At 50.5% G+C, this 20,911-nt stretch overlaps 1 protein-coding gene across 18 annotated transcripts in view; it reads right to left on the reverse strand.

The window, feature by feature from the left end:
* Nucleotides 1-20,911, reverse strand: part of CPAMD8 (C3 and PZP like alpha-2-macroglobulin domain containing 8) — a 121,792-nt gene that overhangs the window by 33,786 nt on the left and 67,095 nt on the right. For 15 of the 18 annotated variants that reach the window (XR_010583232.2, XR_010583231.1, XR_010583230.2 and 12 more), the window contains 7 exons: nucleotides 17,936-18,167; nucleotides 16,628-16,781; nucleotides 15,463-15,593; nucleotides 8,300-8,351; nucleotides 5,455-5,753; nucleotides 4,524-4,749; nucleotides 1,378-1,554 (listed from right to left, as the gene is read on the reverse strand). Coding sequence is in view for 12 of the 18 variants with exons in the window: in XM_065535161.2 (XP_065391233.1) it covers nucleotides 1,378-1,554; nucleotides 4,524-4,749; nucleotides 5,455-5,753; nucleotides 8,300-8,351; nucleotides 15,463-15,593; nucleotides 16,628-16,781; nucleotides 17,936-18,167 (1,271 nt within the window). In the remaining 6 variants the exon portion in view is untranslated. Of the gene's footprint in view, nucleotides 1-1,377; nucleotides 1,555-4,523; nucleotides 4,750-5,454; nucleotides 5,754-8,198; nucleotides 8,352-15,462; nucleotides 15,594-16,627; nucleotides 16,782-17,935; nucleotides 18,168-20,911 lie in introns of those variants that run through there. The other 3 variants (XR_012428536.1, XM_065535160.2, XM_074026311.1) reach the window with 3 other exon arrangements.

The following is a 20,911-nucleotide window of genomic DNA, read 5'->3' on the forward strand; positions in this document are numbered from 1 at the left end:
ACTTTTGGGCTCCACAACTATAAGGAGATGACACATTTCTGTCGTTCTAAGTCACCCAGTTTGTGGCATTTTAATGTGGCAGTTTTAGGAAACGAACACAAGTGGGTTTGGGGGGAAGATGGAAGGTGTTGATTTGGGATTTGTCGAGTCTGGACTGCGAGTTGGCTGGATGCACACAGGGTCTGGTTGTCCTGTGGAGGTACAGGCTGTTATTCACGAGGAGGGCTCATTCGACTCTGGGTGGTGTTTAAGGACCTGAGCTTGGATGGATCCACCACGGTGTACCTGGCCCTGGGTCCACCCACTTCCCAGACTCTCCCAAGAGCTGCTAATCTGAGCCCCCAGGACCTGGCCTCAGTGGACTCGGTCTTCCTAGCTGTCCATGATCAGCCTTCATGATGCCAGACTTTCAGCCTGGAGCAACCCCTGACTGTTCTTCTTTCTTCTTTCTTATTTTTTACAGTTGGGGTCTCACTCGGTCACTCTAGCTGGAGTGCAGTGGCACAATCACAGTTCACTGCAACCTCCAACTCCTGGGCTCAAGCAATCCTCCTGCCTCAGCCTCCTGAGCAGCTGGGACTACAGGTGCATGCCACCATGTCTGGCTAATATGTTTTTATTTTTTGTAGAGACCGGGGTCTTGCTTTGTTGCCCAGCCTGGTCTCAAATTCCTGGGCTCAAGTGATCCTCCTGCCTCGGCCTCCCAAAGTGTTGGGATTACAGGCATCAGCCACTGTGCCTGGCCTTCTTTTTTCTTTTCTAAATGTTATTATTATTTTTTTTTTTTTTTTTTTGAGACGGAGTCTCGCTCTGTCGCCGGGGCTGGAGCGCAGTGGCCGGATCTCAGCTCACTGCAAGCTCCGCCTCCCGGGTTTACGCCATTCTCCTGCCTCAGCCTCCTGTGTAGCTGGGACTACAGGCGCCCGCCACCGCGCCCGGCTAGTTTTTTGTATTTTTTTAGTAGAGACGGGGTTTCACCGTGTTCGCCAGGATGGTCTCGATCTCCTGACCTCGTGATCCACCCGTCTCGGCCTCCCAAAGTGCTGGGATTACAGGCTTGAGCCACCGCGCCCGGCCAATGTTATTTTTAATAATGCTGTTATATTCTTGTTGTAAAAAAAAAAAATCTACACTTTAAAAAGATGCTGTTCCTGTATCTGAACAGCACCATTCATTCAGAATCTCATCCTAACAGCCAGAGACTTCAGGCTCCTGCTGACAGTGACCAGATCAGGGCCACCCTGAATGGCCTCTTTTGCCCACTTCCTCCTCATCACTGTGCCTGGTGTGTGGGTCGCCTCCAGCGTGGTCTTCTCCACTGAAGGCTGAACCTGACTCCCCTGCTCCCACCTCGACCAGGCAGTTTTTCCCCAATACCTTGTACTAGGTAGTCGGTGGTCTCTCTCTCCACCTCAGGGCTGAGCTGCTGGGTTTTCTGAAGATACTTCAAGACAAAGATGTTGGGAGCAAAGTGGATCATGTTCTGCTCTCCACAGCCAAAGGGCAGCCGCAGGAGGTTGTTGAGGTGGTTCAGGGTTGGCCCCATGACGTCCCCTGGTGGGAAGGAGAAGAGAGTTGAGTTGGGGGCTGTCCCAGCTCAGTAGAGAACAGGGACAGCTTTACCCAAGGATGGGAGACTGCGTGTGTCACCCAGTCAGCCACCCAACTGCCCTTTGGGACTGACACCCTCTGCCTGCTCAGACCAGCTGGTGTACTGGCTTTGGTGACAATTTTACACACCTTCTTCTGTGTTCTTTAATTTTAACTTAGGCTTTCTTTCTCTAGCTTTTCATTCTGTTCAGTGCTTTTTCCCTCGCTGGCTTTTAAAATGGGTGCCTTGAAGGCTATACATTGGTCTCTAAGTACAACTTTGGCTGCATCCCACAAATATCAGTATGTCTATACAATCATTCTCATTCCATTCTAAATAGTCTTCCTAAAATATTCCTTTTTTTTTTTTTTTTTGAGATGGAGTCTCACTATGTCACCCAGGCTGGAATGCAGTGGCACAACCTCAGCTCACTGCAACCTCCGCCTCTCAGGTTCAAGCAACTCTCCTGCCTCAGCCTCCTGAGTAGCTGGGACTACAGGCATGTGCCACCACACCCGGCTAATTTTTTTTTTTTTTTAGTAGAGACAGGGTTTCATCATGTTGGCCAGGTTGGTCTCAAACTCCTGACCTCAGGTGATCCACGTGCCTCTGCCTCCCAAAGTGCCAGGATTACAGGCATGATCCACTGTGCCCGGCCCTAAAATATTCTTTCTAAAATATTCAGATTTTTTCTTTAACCAAGAGCACTTCAATTTTTAAAAAAGTTTCTATATATATGGAGTTGGAGGTGCATTTTTGAAAGTTTTCTCTCTTTAAAAAAAATTCTGGGCCTGGCGCGGTGGCTCAAGCCTGTAATCCCAGCACTTTGGGAGGCCGAGGCGGGTGGATCACGAGGTCAGGAGATCGAGACCATCCTGGCTAACATGGTGAAACCCCGTCTCTACTAAAAATACCAAAAACTAGCCGGGCGTGGTGGCGGGCGCCTGTAGTCCCAGCTACTCGGAGGCTGAGGCAGGAGAATGGCGTGAACCTGGGAGGCGGAGCTTGCAGTGAGCAGAGATCGCGCCACTGCACTCCAGCCTGGGTGACACAGCGCGAGACTCCGTCTAAAAAAAAAAAAAAAAAAAAAAAAAAATTCTGGTTCTCCCATCCCCTTGACATTCTGTATTCCTCTTCTTGGCTTCCTTGTCTCAAAGATTGCTGATGGACCCCCTGGGACCCCCAATGTCCCCTGAACACACCTTCTCTTTTTTATTTTATTTTATTTTATTTTATTTTTAGATGGAATCTCGCTCTGTCACCAGGCTGGACTGCAATGGCGTGATCTTGGCTCACTGCAACCTCCGCCTCCCAGGTTCAAGCAACTCTCCCGCTTCAGCCTCCCGAGTAGCTGGGGTTACAGGCTTGTGCCACCATGCCCAGCTAATTTTTGTATTTTTAGTAGAGACGGGGTTTCATCATGTTGGTCAGGATGGTCTCAACCTCTTGACCTCGTTATCCACCCGCCTCGGCCTCCCAAAGTGCTGGGATTACAGGCGTGAGCCACCACACCTGGCCCCTTCTTTCCTTCTTTAGCATCTCTGCATGTCTCGCTGAGGCTGCCATTGCCCCTGCAGCCTGCCCTTGTTGCACAAACAGCCTGGCTACTTTCTCATCAGCATGCTCTAGGCTACTCAGCTTCTTCTCCACCTGCTGTGTCACTGAAGGCACTGGTGCACGGATCCCAGCCGTCACCTCCTCTCCATTCCTGCCTCTCTACTTCTTCTCCTATCTCCCTCAATTCCATCTTAGTCACTCAGCCCTGCATCCACTCTGACTTGCTCTCGTGCCTCAGGAATTGTAAACTCGAAATTCCTCTGATCTGGCCACAACCGCCTACCTGCCTGGGTACCAGGGCCTCTGCCCTCTGATGTCAGAGAGAGCCTCAACACCCTCATTTGGGCCCGTCCATCTCCTTCTGGCCTCTCGCCCTCTCCTCCCTGGCTCAGGCCCACCCCAAACTCTCACCACCCTTCTGCCCGACTCCCAGCACTGGATCAATCACACAATCACACTTTCCCCTCCAGCACCTGGGCTACTAGAGGCATCCTGATATGGTTTGGCTGTGTCGCCAACCAAATCTCATCTTGAATTGTAGCTCCCATAATTCACACGTGTTGTGGGAGGGACCTGGTGGGAGCTAATTGAATTATGGGGACGGTTTTCCCATACTGTTCTCGTGGTAGTGAAGAAGTCTCACGAGATCTGATGGTTTTATAAGGGGAAACCCCTTTCACTTGGTTCTCATTCTCTCATTCTCCCTCTGGCCGTGTAAGATGTGCATTTCGCCTTCCGCCATGATTGTGAGGCCTCCCCAGCCATGTGAAACTGAAAGTCAATTAAACCTCTTTTTCTTTATAAATTACCCAGTCTTGGGTATGTCTTTATCAGCAGCATGAAAACAGAGTAATACACATCCCAACCCTACAGACCCCCTAAGGCTGCTTCCTATGTCCCTAGTCAGAGCCTCTCACCTCTACTCGGCAACTGCTCCAGACGCCTGCCCCATCACCAAGACCCCCAAGGCCTCCATCCTGCACTCCACATCTGGCTGACTTCATCAGGCATTTGTGTTTTCTTGGAGCTTGTCCTTGGCCCACTGCCCTCACAGGGCTCACTGCAGGTTCTTAGGGGTCACCCCACCCTGACTTCTGCATAAGGTTTAGACTAGGGGGGCTCTGGATCTGCCATCTCACCTGGACTAGGAGTCCCTCAAGGGTGGGGTTGGGGTCAGCTCTTGGGCTGCCTCAATGCCCAGCACATGGATGGGCATAGAGAAGGCACTGGAAGCTGCTTGTCAGGTGAGTGGGTGTATGGGTGGACACCCCAGGACACAGGTCCCCAGCAAAGCCCAGCTTGAGACTAAGCCTAGAGTCTCAACCTTGGCTCTTGCCACTTGACCTCCCCAAGCCAGGCTGTGGGACAGACGCACCGATGATGGAGGCGGCGGCCCGCTCAGACCCAGGGATGGCACCATGTGGGACCCCCAGGGTGAAGGCCTCGCTGTAGCTCTCATCCACCTCCATCTTCCTCCAGATTCGGAATTCACCCATGGAGCCCCAGCCAGTGGAAAAGCCAATGAACTGGACCTCTGGTGGCCTCGGGAGGGTCCAGGCCACAATGACAGACTCGTTGGACGGCTCTGGACCATGGCCAACCTGGAAAAAGAAACCAAGGCTGCTGGACACTGGCGGGAAGCAGGCAGTAGGCACTCAGGTGGCAGTGACACCAACTTTGTGGCCAGGGTCAGAGGCCTTAGCCACACTCACGGTGCAAGGAAGGGTCTTTGGGGAATCAGAGGTGAGAAAAACCAGAGGTTACTCCATCCGATAAACAGCCGACAGAAACATAAGGCATGACATCTGCAGGTTCTGAAGTCACTGGGCTCCTTGGAACCTCTGGACCTTTGCACGTGTTATTGCTCTGCCTGGAGAACACACTCTACTCCCATTTTGCCTAGCAAACTCCTATTCATACTTCAAAACCTACTTTGGTTATGTTCTTCCTCTAGGAAGCTGTATTAGCTTCCTCTGTTAGGAAGCTGTGTTAGCTTCTATATCTTTTTTGCTTGGCCCAGAAAACACACCCTAACCCCCATTTCACTTGCTCATGTCCATTCTTCTTTTCTCCCTGACCACCTGCCTCCTCTCTTTGCTCCCAGATCCCTGGGTGCTTCCTCTGCCACAGCTCTTGCTACATGTTTTTTTGGTAAGCGACTCTAGACTGAGAACAACTTGAGGTGGTGCCCTGTGTTTCCCTTGCTTCTCCCGACCCCCCATCTGAGCCTGGCACAGAACAGGAAGTAGCTAATACTGGAGGAACATGAGGTTTCTGCACAAGCCCCAGGGAGTCCTGCTGTATACCTGGATACGGCCACCATGCCAGCTGATCCAGAATGTTCTGAATTCATCCCAGGAGAGGATCTTGGCCGTGTGTGCACTGGCCACGGGCTCTCCCATCTTGCTGGTGGAGATCCATGACCTGGTGTTCTGATGACCCCCCAGGACGATCTCGATCATGCCTGCTGTGTCCTGGGGCCCAGAAGACAAGGCCACACGGGCATCATTGTGAGCTCGCACAGCCACATCAAAGCGGGTGAGGTGCAGTGGCCGTTGCACATACTGGAACTCATACTTGTTGGGGGTGGAGATGTGGACTCTCTCTGGATGGAGGAAAGGAGATGGGGAGTTGAAAGGGCACCTGGAGGCATCCCACTTTCCCTCATGGTACCTGGAGGTGAGCACCAGGACCACAAGGAGTGGGTCTCACTGTGACTCGGCACACATGGTGGAATGGTGTTGGCCTAACAATGTCATTGGCAATGGCACACAAAAGATAAAATGGGACTGGGCAGAGTGGCTCACACCTGTAATCCCAGCACTTTAGGAGGCTGAGGCAGGAAGATTGCTTGAGGCCAGGAGTTCGAGACCAGCCTGGGAAACACAGCAAGACTCCTATCTCTACAAAAATGTTTTTAAATTAGCAGTGGCATGTATCTGTCATCCCAGCTACTTGGGAGGCCAAGGCAGGAGGATTGCTTGAGCCCAGGAGTTCAAGGCTGCAGTGAGCCATGATCGCACCATTGCATTCCAACCTGGGTTACTCTCTCTCTAAAAACAAGCAAGACTCTCTCTAAAGCAAGATCCTCTCTAAAAGAAACAAAAAGATAAGATGCTCAGGGATAAATCTGACCAAAGATGAGCAAGGTGCTGAAAATTGAAAAGGCTGAGGAGAGGAAGAAAAGAAAACCCAAATCAACGAAAGCTAGACCATGTTCATGGACTATCATGAACATGTGAGTTCTTCCCCAGATGGTTCTACAGATTCAAAGCAATCTCAATCAAAATCCCAGGAGGCTCTTTTGGAGAAATTGCTAAATGGATTCCAAAATTTATACAGAGATGCAAAGGACCTAGGAGAGCTCAACTTTGGTAAAGAATCCAGCATTTTGGGAGGCTGAGGCAGGTGGACCACCTGAGATCAGGAGTTTGAGACCAGCCTGACCCACACGGTGAAACTCTGTCTCTACTAAAAAGACAAAAATTAGTCAGGTGTGGTGGTAGGTGCCTGTAATCCCAGCTAGTCAGGAGGCTGAGACGGGAGAATCACTTGAACCCAGGAGATGGAGGTTGCAGTGAGTCAAGATCTTTTTTTCCTTCTTTTCTTCCTTCTTTCCTTCCTTCCTTCCTTCCTTCCTTCTCTCCTCCCTTCCTTCCTTTTTTCCTTGCTTTCCTTTCCTTCCCTTCCCTTCCTCTTTCTTTTCTCCTTCCTTCCTTCCTTCCTTCCATCCTTCCTTCCTTCCTTCCTTCCTTCTCTCCTCCCTTCCTTCCTTCTTTTTTCCTTGCTTTCCTTTCCTTCCCTTCCCTTCCTCTTTCTTTTCTCCTTCCTTCCTTCCTTCCTTCCTTCCATCCTTCCTTCCTTCCTTCCTTCCTTCCTTCCTTCCTTCCTTCCTTCCTTCCTTCCTTCCTCCTTTCCTTCCTTCTTCCTTGTCTCCCTCCCTCCCTCCCTTCCTTACTTCTTTTTTTGAGACAGAGTATCTCTCTGTCAACCAGGCTGGAGTGCAGAGGTACAAGAAAGGCTCACTGCAACCTCCACCTCCTGGGCTCAAGCAATCCTCCCACTTCCACCTCCCAAGTAGCTGGGACTACAGGTGTGCACCACCACATATGGCTAAGTTTTTGTTTGTGTGTTTGTTTGTTTAATTTTTTGTAGAGATGGGATTTCGCCATGTTGCCCAGGTTGTCATGTTTTTTTCCAAAAGCACTAGAGCTTTACATGTAAGTCCATGATCCATTTTGGGTTCATTCTTGTGTAAGGTGTGATCTTTAGGTCCAGGCTCGTGTGTTATTGTTGTTGTCGTTGTTTTGAGACGGAGTCTCACTCTGTCACCCAGGCTGGAATGCTGCGACACAATCTCAGCTCACTGCAACCTCCACCTCTTGGGTTCAAGAGATTCTCTTGATTCAACCTCCCAAGCAGCTGAGATTACAGGCACACACAATCACACCTGGCTAACTTCGTACTTTTTTTTTTTTTTGAAACGGAGTCTCACTCTTTCACCCATGCTGGAGTGCAATGGCGTGATCTTGGCTCACTGCAACCTCTGCCTCCCAGGTTCAAGTGATTCTCCTGCCTCAGCCTCCTGAGCAGCTGGGATTACAGGTGCGCGTCACCATGCCCAGCTAATTTTTTGTATTTTTAGTAGAGACGGGGTTTCACCATGTTGGTCAGGCTGGTCTCAAACTCCTGACCTCGTAATCCACCTGCCTCAGCCTCCCAAAGTGCTGGGATTACAGGCGTGAGCCATCGCACCCAGCCAACTTTGTACTTTTAGTATTGATAAGTTTCATCGTGTTGGCCAGGCTGGTCTCAAACTCCTGATTTCAAATGATCCACCTTCCTCAGCCTCCCAAAGTTCTGGGATTACAGGCATGAGCCACCGCGCCCGGCCAGCCTAACTTTGCTTGGTACCTGCGGTGCACATTCCTGTGTATTCATTCTCTGCGTGGTGGATGCCCCACCCTCACTGGCTCTGCCTGTCCCTAGCTGGGACATCGCTCTTCCTAAACCACAGTGCCCCCTTCCCCCGGGAAGGGCAGGTACTCACTTTGCAGTGGGACAGCCCCCACAGTGTGGGAAATGAGGAAGGCCAAAGTCCTGACCCAGCCAGCTGGCCACACCTTAGCAGGATGGGCACGGGGGACTCACCACTGGGACAGAAGAATGCGCTGTAGGTGTATGCCCGGGGAACTCCTTCGGCCTGAAACAAAGAAACAAGAAGAACTGAGTGCCGGGGCAGTGAGGCGGACGGTCAGCTCAGCAGAGCAGCTGGCTCTCCCACACTAATGACTTCAAGTCCAGGGCACGTAATTGTGCTTCCAGGGTTTACGTGGTATCAGCACGGTCACACCAAGATCACAGGTGCGTGGAGCAGGACAGGGCCACCCACTTCCCAGGCTCCAATGGGGAAACTGAGGCTGCTCCCCCTTGCTGGCCAAAAGAAACTCACCAACTGCTTCTAAACTTGTCATGGGGTTCACACCCCTACCTTCCCGGCCACCCCCGTCCTCCCATCTCCCTCTGGGCAGGGGACATGATGAGGACAAATGAGGCCAGGTTCTGAGGCCTCATTTGACATCCATGAGCACGGTGAGAGGGGCTCCTCCATCTGCCAAGGACGGGGCTCGGTCCCACTGTCTGTCCACCACATCTCCTGTCTCCTGTCTCTTCCAGCTGGGTCCTCACTTCTGCTTCTTCTATGGATGACCCCAAATACTAGAAGGCAGCTGTCTCAGTCTCTTAAAAAGGGATGCCCAGAATTTAACCCCCTACACCTTGCAGGGCTTGGTCTGACCAACATGGCCCCTGTGGGGGCCCTTGGATCAGACCTCAAAGGGTTAACATGCGGCAGCTGCAGCCAGGTGGCCTGGCAGTTCCTTTCCCCATTAGGATGGTCGATTTTATTTATTTATTTATTTATTTATTTATTTATTTATTTAGAGGCAGTGTCTCACTCTGTTGCCCAGGCTGGAGTGCAGTGGTATGATCTCATTTCATTGAAACCTCCGCCTCCTGGGTTTAAGCAATTGTCATGCCTCAGCCTCCCAGGTAGCTGGGACTACACGCACATGCTACCACGCCAGGCTAATTTTTTATATTTTTAGTGGAGACGGGATTTTGCCAAGTTGGCCAGGCTAGTCTTGAACTCCTGACCTCAAGCAATCCGCTTGCCTCGGCCTCCCAAAGTGCTGGGATTACAGGTAGGAGCCACCATGCCCAACCTAGGATAGTCAATTCTAGGTGTCAACTGGACTGGGCTCCGGGATGCCCAGATAGCTGGTTAAACAATCTATCTGGGCTTGCCCAGGAAGTGCTTCCACAAGAGATCAGCATTGGTGTTGGAGGACTGAGTAGGGCACACGGCCCTCTCCAATGTAAGTGGGCACCATCCAAGCTGTTGAGCTCCTCCTGATAGAACAAGACAGAGGAAGATTGGTTCCACTCTCTGCCCAAGTGCTTGAGCTGGGACATCGATCTTCTCCTGCTACTGGTTCCCAGGCCTTCAGACCTGGGCTGGAATCTACACCATTGGTTCTCCAGCTCTCAGAACTTCTAGCTACACCACTGGCTTTCCTGGGTCTCTAGCTTGTTTTTGTTTGTTTGTTTTCTTTGTTGTTGTTTTGTTTTGTTTTTTGTTTGTTTTGTTCTGTTTTCTTAGATGGAGTCTCACTCTGTTGCCCAGGCTGGAGTGCAAAGGCGTGATCTCGGTTCACTGCAACCTCCGCCTCCTGAGTTCAAGTGATCCTCCTGCCTCAGCCTCCCAAATAGCAAGGATTACAGGAACCCAACACCAGGCCCAGCTAATTTTTTTATTTTTAGTAGAGACAGGGTTTCACCATGTTGGCTAGGCTAGTCTCAAAACTCCTGACCTCAGGTGATCAGCCTGCCTCGGCCTCCCAAAGTGGTAGGATTACAGGCGTGAGCCACCACGCCTGGCCTCCTGGGTCTCTATCTTGCAGAGGACAGCTTGTAAACTTCTCGGCTTCTGTAAGTGCATGAGCCAGTACCTTATGATAAACCTGTACTACAGATGTATGTGTGTGAGTGTGTGTGTATAACAAATCTCATTCTACGTATGTGTGGGGTGGGGGGACTTCTGTTTCTCTGGTGAATCCTAATATAACCATTCCTGCTGACTGGCTTAGGGCCACTCACTCAACCTTTTGGGCTCCCATTTCATCATCTCTAAGTTGGGGGTAAGGACCCCCAACCTCACACTGTGATGGGGTTATCATGCTTAGGGGTTTTGGAGTCTTCTCAGTGCTACTGACCGTCAGTTCTTGTTATATTTTCTCATCCTTGCCTACTTTCATTCCAAAGCTCTCCTTGAAATTGTCATGTGTCTATACTGATGAGTCTAGGAGACGCTTGTCCCCACTCACATCCACTTCCTAGTAAACTTCTCAAGGTTGGTGCTGAGAGGCTGAGGACAACATCTCAGGCTACACCGAGCCATCTACCTGCCAGGATTTCATCTCACACCTGCTAGGCCCGATGTGGAACCCACGGGTCATTTGCTAAGCTAGGGGGCACCAGGGAAAGCCCCAGAAGCATTACTTGGGCCTCAGTAACCCCCTGTCTACCAGCCTGGCCACTTGTTGGGAAAGGGATTGGGAGCAATGGGCAGGGCCAGGCCATTGTAACCCACGGTGGCTTCTTTCTTTTCTTTTTTTTTTTTTTTTTTGAGATGAGAGTCTCACTCTGTCACCCAGACTGGAGTCCAGTGGTGCAATCTCGGCTCACTGCAACCTCCGCCTCCCAGGTTCAAGCAATTCTCCTGCCTTAGCCTCCTGAGTAGCTGGGATTACAGGCGCCCACCACCACGCCTGGCTAATTTTTTGTATAGTTTAGTAGAGACAGAGTTTCACCATGTTGACCAGGCTGGTCTCAAACTCCTGGCCTCAGGCGATCCTCCCGCCTCGGCCTCCCAAAGTGCTGAGATTATAAGCATGAGCCACTGTGCCTGACCTCACGGTAGATTTTTAACAGCTGTATAATCCTAAAAACTGTGCATAACCCAAATGTCCACCATAGGTGAACGATAAAGAAAATGTGGTCCATCCATCCAATGGAATATGATTGAGCCACAGAAGCAAGCACGGATCCATGCTGCACTGTGGATGAACCCTAAACACATTGTACTGAGTGAGAAAAGCCAGAGGCAAAAGGCTACATGCTGTATGATTCCACTGATACAAAATGTCCAATAGGCAAATCCACAGAGACAGAACCAGATCCATTCTGCTGGTGGCAAGTGATACGGTTTGGATTTGTGTCCCCGCCCAAATTTCATGTTGAATTGTAATCCTCAAGATTGGAAGAGGGGCCTGGTGGAAGGTGATTGGATCAGGGGGGTAGATTTCCCCTTTGCTGTTCTCGTGATAATGAGTGAGTTCTCATGAGATCTGGTTGTTTAAAACTGTGAAGCGGCCAGGCACAGTGGCTCACAACTGTAATCCCAGCGCTTTGGGAGGCCGAGGTAAGCAGATCACGAAGTCAAGAGATCGAGACCATCCTGGCCAACATGGTGAAACCCCATCTCTACTAAAAATATAAAAATTATCTGGGCGTGGAGGCGGGTGCCTGTAATCCCAGCTATTCGGGAGGCTGAGGCAGGAGAATCGTTTGAACCAGGCAGGCAGAGGTTGCAATGAGCTAAGATCATGCCACTGCACTCCAGCCTGGTGACAGAGCGAGAATTCGCCTCAAAACAACAACAACAAGAACAACAGCAACAAAACTGTGAAGCACCTCCCCCTTCCCTCCTCCTCCTGCTCTAGCCATGGAAGACACACCTGCTTCCCCTTCACCTCCTGCCATGATTGTAAGTTTCCCGAGGCCTCCCCAACCATGCTTCCTGTACAGCCTACAGAACTGTGAGCCAATTAAACCTCTTTTCTTTACTAATTATCCAGTCATGGCCGGGCACAGTGGCTCATGCCTGTAATCCCAGCACTTTGGGAGACAGAGGCAGGCAGGTCACCTGAGGTCAGGAGTTCAAGACCAGCCTGGCCAACATGGTGAAACCCCGTCTCTACTAAAAATATAAAAATTAGCCGGGTGTGGTGGTGCACGCCTGTAGTCCCAACTACTCAGGAGGCTGAGGCAGAAGAATCATTTGCACCTGGGAGGTGGAGGTTGCAGTGAGCTAAGATTGCGCCAGTACTCTCCAGCCTGGGTGATAGAGTGAGACTCCATCTCAAAAACCAATAATAATATAAACAAATTAATCAATAAATAACCCAGTCTCAGGTATTTCTTTATAGCAATGTAAGAACCAACTGATACAACAATAATGCACTGTGCCTCTGGATGACCATGGGCTGGGGCCCTGGGCACAAATTCAGGGGCTCCTCACGGTTGCTGGGTCCCAAGAAACCTCTGCTGACTCAGCTCACAGAGGACCCCAGAGCCGACTTCCTCAATGTTGCCCATCTCTTCCACTCTGCCCCTCTGCCGTAGCTTAGGTTTGCTTCTTGAGTGTTAGCCCATCTCGGGCTGCACTTGTCCATCCCGGTTCCAATCTCCTTTGCCTCTATGCCCATTCTGGCTCAGGGCCTGATATCAGAACATGGAGCTTACATGATGCCACAAATACTAGCTCTGGCTGGGCTTTTCTGCAACCTTGTAGCACAGATCTGTGCTTCATTCCTTTCGGCCTCTCTGGATTTGCCTGTTCTGGGCATTTCATATAAATGGAATCGTACACCATGTGGCCTTTTGTGTTTGACTTTTTTTTTTTTTTTTTTTTTTTTGAGACAGGGTCTGGCTCCGTCGCCCAGGCTAGAGTGCAGTGTCTCGAGAATCCCTCTGTTGCTCACTGCAATCCCCACCTCCTGGACTCAAGCAATCCTCCCTCCTCAGCCTCCTGAGGAGCTGGGACTACAGGTGTGTGCCACCATGCCCAGCTAATTTTTGCATTTTTAGTAGGGACAGGGTTTTGCCATGTTGCCCAGGCTGGTCTCGAACTCCTGACTTTAGATGATCCGCCCACCTTGACCTCCCAAAGTGCTGGGATTACAGGTGTGAGCCACTGTGCCTGGCCTGTGTCTGTCTTCTTTCACTCAGTATCACGTTTTCTAGATTTATCCACGTTGTAGCATGGATCAGTGCTTCATTTTATTTATTAATTAATTATTTATTCATTCATTCATTCATTCATTCATTCAGACAAGGTCTGGCTCTGTTTTCCAGGCTGGAGTATAGTGGCGTAATCATAGCTCACTGCAGCCTCCAACTCCTGGCTTCAAGCCATCCTCCTCCCTCAGCCTCTCAAAGCACGAGGATTACAGGTGTGAGCCACCACAACCTGGCCCTTCACTCCATTTCACAGTTGAATAATATTCTATTGCATTGAGGAATTGCATTTCATCGACCCACATTCATTTCTCTAATTCATCAACTGATGGACATTTCCTAAAATAGAAAGTGTATCCCTGACTTTGGTATGGGATTTCCCAGCTGACTGTTATAAATGCCTGTGTGACAACAGCACATGGGTCTTTAGTAGACAGGCCAGACACCATGAGAGGCTTTCCACTGACACTATCATTTAACCATCCAGCGGTTCCATTCGAATCTGGGGCTGTCACTCCAGAGCCCACTCCCTGGCTGGCCAAGCCTCGTATCACTCCAGTGAGGCCCGAATTATTCCTGCCTCCTCTTTGCTCCTTGGAATTTCACTGTAGTGAAATTTATGTGGAGATGACTGAAAGTTCTCAGCCTCCCAGCAGACATAGAGGATCGCACTCCCCTTGCAGGCCAGCAGGGGAGCAAGGCAGGGTGGTGTCCGTACTGCCTGCACCTGCCAAGCCATCCCCACCCTGGTACAGCACCCATGATGGGCCATGCACAGGTGATGCTTCCCCACCGGCCCATGCATCCTATCCAGCTTCTTGCTCCTAAGTCCAGCTCAGTCAGTGGCACCCACAGCCCTCCAGTGGAGGAGGCAGGAGGAGCATTTTGCTGCTTTATCAAGCCACACATCCTGGTGCCTCTTGTTTCATAAATTGCTTTTCTAATTGTAGCTTCATCTTTTGCATCAACATTTCAAGTCTTCTGATGCCTATATCTTTCCCCAGAGCTGCCTGCAGAAAGCTGGACAAGTGGATACTGCAGGTGCGGAGATCATTCTGCGGCGTGGATGGGAGGAAAGGCTCCAGGGAAGGAGACCCTCAAGAGTCCCTCTGTACGCATTGAGAAACCCCTTCCTCAAGGGGAGGAGGCAAAAACGCCAGGCCTCCAGGTTCTGCAGCTCAGAGGGGCTCACTGCCTCCTTCTTGGACCTGAGGAGGGCAGGCTGTGGCCCAGGGAGGATGCCCTGGCTGGGCAAAGGGTGACCAGGCGTCTCTGCATTTCCCCATCAGGACCATCCCATCCTGCCGGCTCACAGAGATCTCGGTCCCCACCTGACAGCGCTCTTGTCCCCGAGGAATCCATCACATCGCATCAACGACACCACAGCGGTGACCTGTCCACTGTCACCGCTCCGGAGTTCTGCCCAGTGGGCACGTGACTCCTGGTGCTAACAGAAGCCACTTGTGTTCAGGGCCAGCAGGATCCCAGCAGGGAGGGAGAGCAGCTGTTTGCAGCTGGACCTCTGGGGAACGTAACACCCTTGGGGCTGCTTTTAGGGGCTGCTGTTGGTGCAGCACCAAACGGAGCCTCAGTAGGGCTCTGATGTGTCCAAGCAGCCAAGAAAAGATGAGGCATGGTGGCTACTGCATGCCCAGCCTTGAGACATCTGTGTGTGTCGTCTCTGGTCTCCTACCCCGTTTTATGAAGGTGAGCCCCTCTTGTCTTGCAGAGCGGGGCTGGAAAGCCAGGATGCTTCCCAAGATGATGGGTAAGTGACCGATCCTGGATTCACAGCCAGGGGGTCTGTGAGATCCTGGCGCCTGCCCCTGCCCCCTGCAGCTCTGTGTCCTTCCTACATAGGCCGTCCAAGGACAATGCCCCAAATGCTGAGTCATGGTGCTCACTAATGACAAATGCCTATGACAAGCATGAGATGAGGGACACGGTCTTCCTGAATAGTTCACCCAGGGGTCAGGGGGTACCTGCTACAGTCCTTCAAGAGCCCCAGGCTGCTTCACCAAAGCCCACTCTGCACTTTAGGGAGGTATCGGACCACCATGATCCTCCAACGAGGAAGTACCCCAAAATCCAGGCACCCTGAGCTCTCGAGCACAACCCGTGAAGGCTGCCCAGGCCCTGGCTCAGCCTCAGACCACACACTCCAGCTGGCCCCAGCTTCATGGCTGAAGAAATGAGGCCCTGGCCAAGCACCAGAGATGAGGACATCGCCTTACCTCAACCATCACACTGCGCCTGACGTGATCCACCCCGATGGGGACCCTCCTATCGGCATGATTCTCCTCCGGGGGTTTGCTGGACCTCCCATCCCGGCAGCAATTTGTGTCTCCGTAAGCAAGGGCTTTGGCTACAGAAATTAGATGTCTTGGTCTCAAAACAGGTCCCCACCCAGGATGGCGGCTGTCCCATCCCTATCCTCGTCCCAGGTGTGTGCGTGTGCCTATGTGTGTGCGCGCATGTGCATGTGTATATGCGGATGTGTGCATGCACGCACGTGTGTATGTCTGCACATGTATGCATGTGTTTGAACGCACAGGCTCATGTGTGCGTATGCATGCATTTATGCATGCGTGTAAGAGTTTGTGCATATGCATGTGAGGGCATTTGTGTGTACGAGTTTGTCGTGTGTGTGTATGTACATTTGTGTGTGTTTGTATGTACGAGTTTGTTGTGCATATGCATGTGTGTGCATTTGTGTGTTTGTGTGTACAAATTTGTGTGTGCATATGGATGTATGTATTTGTACATGTATTTGTGTGTATGTGCATGTGTGTGCATTTTTCCATGTTTGTGTGTACAAGTTTGTATGTGAGTGTGTGTGCATGTGTGCATGTGTTTGTACAGGTTTGCATGTGCGATGCATATCTGCACATATGGGCATGTCTATGTGTATGGATTTGTGTGTGTGTATGCATGTTCACACATGCAGGCATGTGTGTGTGGATTTGTGTGTGTGGATTTGTGTGTGTGTGTGCATGTCTACACATGTGGGCGTGTGTGTGTGGATTTGTGTGTGTATGCATGTCTACACATGTGGGCGCGTGTGTGTGGATTTGTGTGTGTATGCATGTCTACACATGCGGGCATGTGTCTGTGTGGATGGATTTGTGTGTGTATGCATGTCTGTATGTGTGTGTGCTAGACTGGGTTGGCATCTTAAGAGCTCAGCTCCCCCAACAGGTGAGACCCCAGGGCCCACCTCCCCACTCCTCCTGGGCCCATTCCTTCTGTCCTGCTTGCCGCAGTTGCTGTCCCATTTTCCTTGGGACAGTCCTGACCTTACCTGCTGCCCCATCCAGCCCTCATCCCCAACTGGGGTCAATGCCAGGACCCTTTTGTGGCCTGGAGAGGGGAACATCCCCAGAACTGTGGGGTCCTCACCTGTGATGTTGTTGAGCCCCAGGTCACTGAAGGACAGAACGACCCAGATGGGCTCAGCCTCCCCGGGGGCCACACACATCTTCTTAGTCAGATGGCGTTTGCCAGGGTGCCCAACAAACTGGATGCCCTTGGGAACCGAGAGCTTCATGTACACCTGCAGAGGGTGGCATTGGCCCATGGTGCCTGGAATCCAGGCCCCCTCCCAGTGCCTCGAGGTCCAACACACATCCCACCACTCACTGCACACACCAGACTTGTCAGCCTCTCCAAGAGCCATGCTCCCCCTGGGAAGGTCCCCTTTCCATTTCCGATCAGAATAAACTACTCTCTGCTGTCTGCTGCCCCACTTGGCCTTCTCATGCCCATCTGTCTTGCTGGGGGCCCTCTCCTCCCCACAGCCGTCCATATCCCCACAGGTCCAGATCTCCCTTGGACTGAAGCTGCCAGTTCCAGCCAGGGCTGCCTCTCCTGCATGTCTATCCACTCTGGGACTCCAGATGGATGCAACCTCTTCCACAGCAGGTCCACAGAGGGCCTCTCCTGACCCTCTCTCCAACTGTGCAGCTCCATGATGTCAGAGTACAGCTCTGTGTGTGCATGTGTGTGTGTATTCATGTGCATGTGTGTGCCGTGAATGCATGTGTCCCTGGGTGCACACTTATGTGCATGTATGCAAGCACAGATTGCATACACATGTGCATGCATGCATGTATACACATGTGCATGTACCGGGAGAAGGCATGTGGATATGCATTCGTGTGTGTGTATGGGCATGCTAGTTTCTGCATGCATGTGTGTGCCTATGGGTACAGAGGTGCTCTAGATGAGATCATCTAGGTTGCTTTTATGCTATAAGGGCTGAGTTGATTCGCTGCCACAGGGATTGTACAGTCAGCAAAGACTGAAATATTTCCTATCTGGCCCTTTACAGAGAAAGCTCCATGCTGTCATCTATGATACCAGTCCAGGCACGCCCCTGCTAGGAGTCAGGGACGACGGCTCCATTTGCACCAAGTCCCTCTCACTCACACACATGCGTCCCCACCTCCTCCCCACCTGGCTTCGATGGTTGGTGAATCAGAGGCTGATCTCATCCCACTCCTGCCTCCCTGATAGCACAGATGAGGCATCCTCCCCAAAACCTCCCAGGCTGAGCCCACCCATCCCCGCCTCCCCAACATTACAGAGGCTCTCGCCCTCCTAAATCCCCCAAGCCAACACTGTCCCACTCCTGCCTCCCTTATAGCACCAATGCAGTCCCAACTCCCCATTGAATGGAAGAAGGCTATATATTTGGGGGCTGAGTACCTCAGCACAGATGCCCATGTAGTTGTAGACACTGAGCGGGATCTTGACTTGCTCCCCACGGATGATGAGACGGGGGAGCGTGAAGTCCACAAAGAAGGGCTTGAAGGTCTTCAGCAGGGAAGGCTCGGCGATGCCTAAGCCCTGAGAGGTGGACAGGGCCGTGGCCTCACCCACCCAGCTAGTGATGGAGTCCGGGACCTTCACGCTGAGTGTCTCCTCACCAGATGGGTCACTGCGGAGAGACAGACAGCCATGATGGGGGGCCCTTCTCCAGGGCTATGCCTTGGGGGGTCAGGTGGGCATGGATGACCCAGGTTCCATGGCTCAGCGAAGCACCCTAGGAGCTTAGAAAAAAGCATTGAAGGCATCACCAAAGTGGCAACAGGAAAAAACTCTCCCTCAGCCCTGACTCGAATAGAAAAGATGGGCTGGGCGCAGTGGCTCATGCCTGTAGTTCCAGCACTCTGGGAGACCGAGGTGGGAGACTGCCTGAGCCCAGGAGTTCCAGACCATCCTGGGCAACATGATGAGACCTTGTCTCTACAAAAAATTTAACAATTAGGTGGGTGTAGTGACATATGCCTGTAGTCCCAGCCACTCAGGAGGCTGAGGTGGGGGATTCACTTGAGCCCAGGTGGTCGAGGGCACAGTGAGCTGTGATCCCACCACTGCAGTCCAGTCTCGGCAACAGAGTGAGATCCCTGTCACACATACACAAAAAGATTATTGAAAGAAACTAAAAAAGACAAAAAAGATATAAGTAAATGAAAACATATCCCATGTTCATGGATCGGAAGACTTGTTAAAATGTCAAAACTGGCCAGGCGCAGTGGCTCACGCCTGTAATCCCAGCACTTTGGGAGGCCAAGGCAGGTGGATCACGAGGTCAGGAGATCGAGACCATCCTGGCTAACATGGTGAAACCCCGTCTCTACTAAAAATACAAAAAATTAGCTGGGTGTGGTGGTGGGCGCCTGTAGTCCCAGCTACTCGGGAGGCTGAGGCAGGAGAATGGTGTGAACCCAGGGGTGGAGCCTGCAGTGAGCTGAGATCACGCCACTGTACTCCAGCCTGGGTGACGAGTAAGACTCCGTCTCAAAAAAGAAAAAAAGAAAAAAAAATGTCAAAACTACCCAAAGTGATCTATAGATTCAGTGGAATCCCATTCATAAACCCCAATGACTTTTAAATTTTATTTTATTTTGCAGAAATAGAAAACTCCACCTTGAGATTTTACATGGATCTCAAGGGACTCTGGTGGCCAAAGAAAGAAACCAGAAGAATAAAGCTGGAGAGCTCACACTTCAAAACTTACCACAAAGCCACCATAATCAAATCAATGTGTTACTGGCATAAGGACAGACATATAGACTAATGGATTCAAATAGAGAGCCCAGGAATAAACCCTGACAACATAGTCAAATGATTTTCAACAAGGGCATCAAGATACTTTAGGAAAAAGACAATCTTTTTAACAAATACTGCTAGAAACAGCAAACATCCATACGTGAAAGAATGAATTTGGACCTTACCTAACACCATATAAAAAATTAACTCAAAATGAATCCATGGCCTAAAAGTAAAAAGTAAAACTATAAAACTCTTAGAAGAAAATGGGGCAAAAGCTTCATGACATTGGGTTTGATGATGATTTCATGAATATGAAAACAAAGGCACAGGCAACAAAAAAAGAGTAGACAAGTTGGACTTCATGAAAACTGCAAAATTTTGAGCATCAAAAGACACTACCAAGGGCTGGCATGGTAGCTTACCCCTGTAATCCCAGCACTTCAGGAGGCCGAGGAAGGAGGATCACTTGAGCCCAGGAGTTTGAGACCAGCCTGGACAACACAGCAAGACCCTATGTCTACAAAAAATTTAAAAATTTAGCCAGGAGTAGTGGTGTGCACCTGTAGACCCAGCTACTTGGGAGGCTGAGGTTGGGGGATCACTTGAACACCTGGGTGACAGAGTGAGACCCTGTCTCAAAAAAAAAAAGGCACTATCAACAGAGTAAAAAGTCAACCCAATGAGAGAAAATATTTGGAAGTCATATATCTGATAATGAAATAATACCCAGAATATATAGAGAACTCCTGAAACTCAATAACAAAAACAGCAACATGATTCAAAAATGGGCAAATTACTTGAATAGACATTTATCCAAAGAAGACAGACAAATGACTGATAAATACATGAAAGATGGTCAACATCACTAATCATTAGGGAAATGCAAATAAAAACTACAATGAGATACACTTCATGTATTTAATTAGGATATTAAAAAAGAAAAGGAAAGAAAATAGGCTGGGCACGGTGACTCGCGCCTATAATCCCAGAACTTTGGGAAGCTGAAGTGGGTGGGTCACTTGAGGTCAGGAGTTTGAGACCAGTCTGGCCAACATGGTGAAACCCCGTGTCTACTAAAAATACGAAAATTTTTAGCCAGGTGTGGTGGCGCGTGTCTATAGTCCCAGCTATTTGGGAGGCTGAGGCAGGAGAATTGTGTGAACCTGGGAGACGGAGGGTGTAGTGAGCTGAGATTGCACCACTGCACTCCAGCCTAGGTGACAGAGTGAAACTCTGTCTCAAGAAAGAGAAAGAAAGAAAGAAAGAAAGAAAGAAAGAAAGAAAGAAAGAAAGAAAGAAAGAAAGAAAGAAAGAAAGAAAGAAAGAAGGAAAGAGAGAGAGAGAGAGAGAGAGGGAGGGAGGGAGGGAGGGAGGAAGGGAGGAAGGAAGGAGAAAGAAGAAATGAAAAAGAAAATAGCATAGCAAGTGCTTGCGAGGATGTGGTAAGATTGGAACCTGGTACACTGTTAGTAGAAACGTAAAACGCTGCAGCTGCTGTGCAAATTAGTCTGGAGGTTCCTTAAAAATTTGAACATAGAGGCCAGGCGAGGTGGCTCATGTCTGTAATCCCAGCACTTTGGGAGGCCGAGGCAGGCAGATCATGAGGTCAGGAGATCTGGACCATCC

Source organism: Macaca fascicularis, chromosome 19, assembly GCF_037993035.2.
Source record: "Macaca fascicularis isolate 582-1 chromosome 19, T2T-MFA8v1.1".
Lineage (NCBI taxonomy): Eukaryota > Metazoa > Chordata > Mammalia > Primates > Cercopithecidae > Macaca > Macaca fascicularis.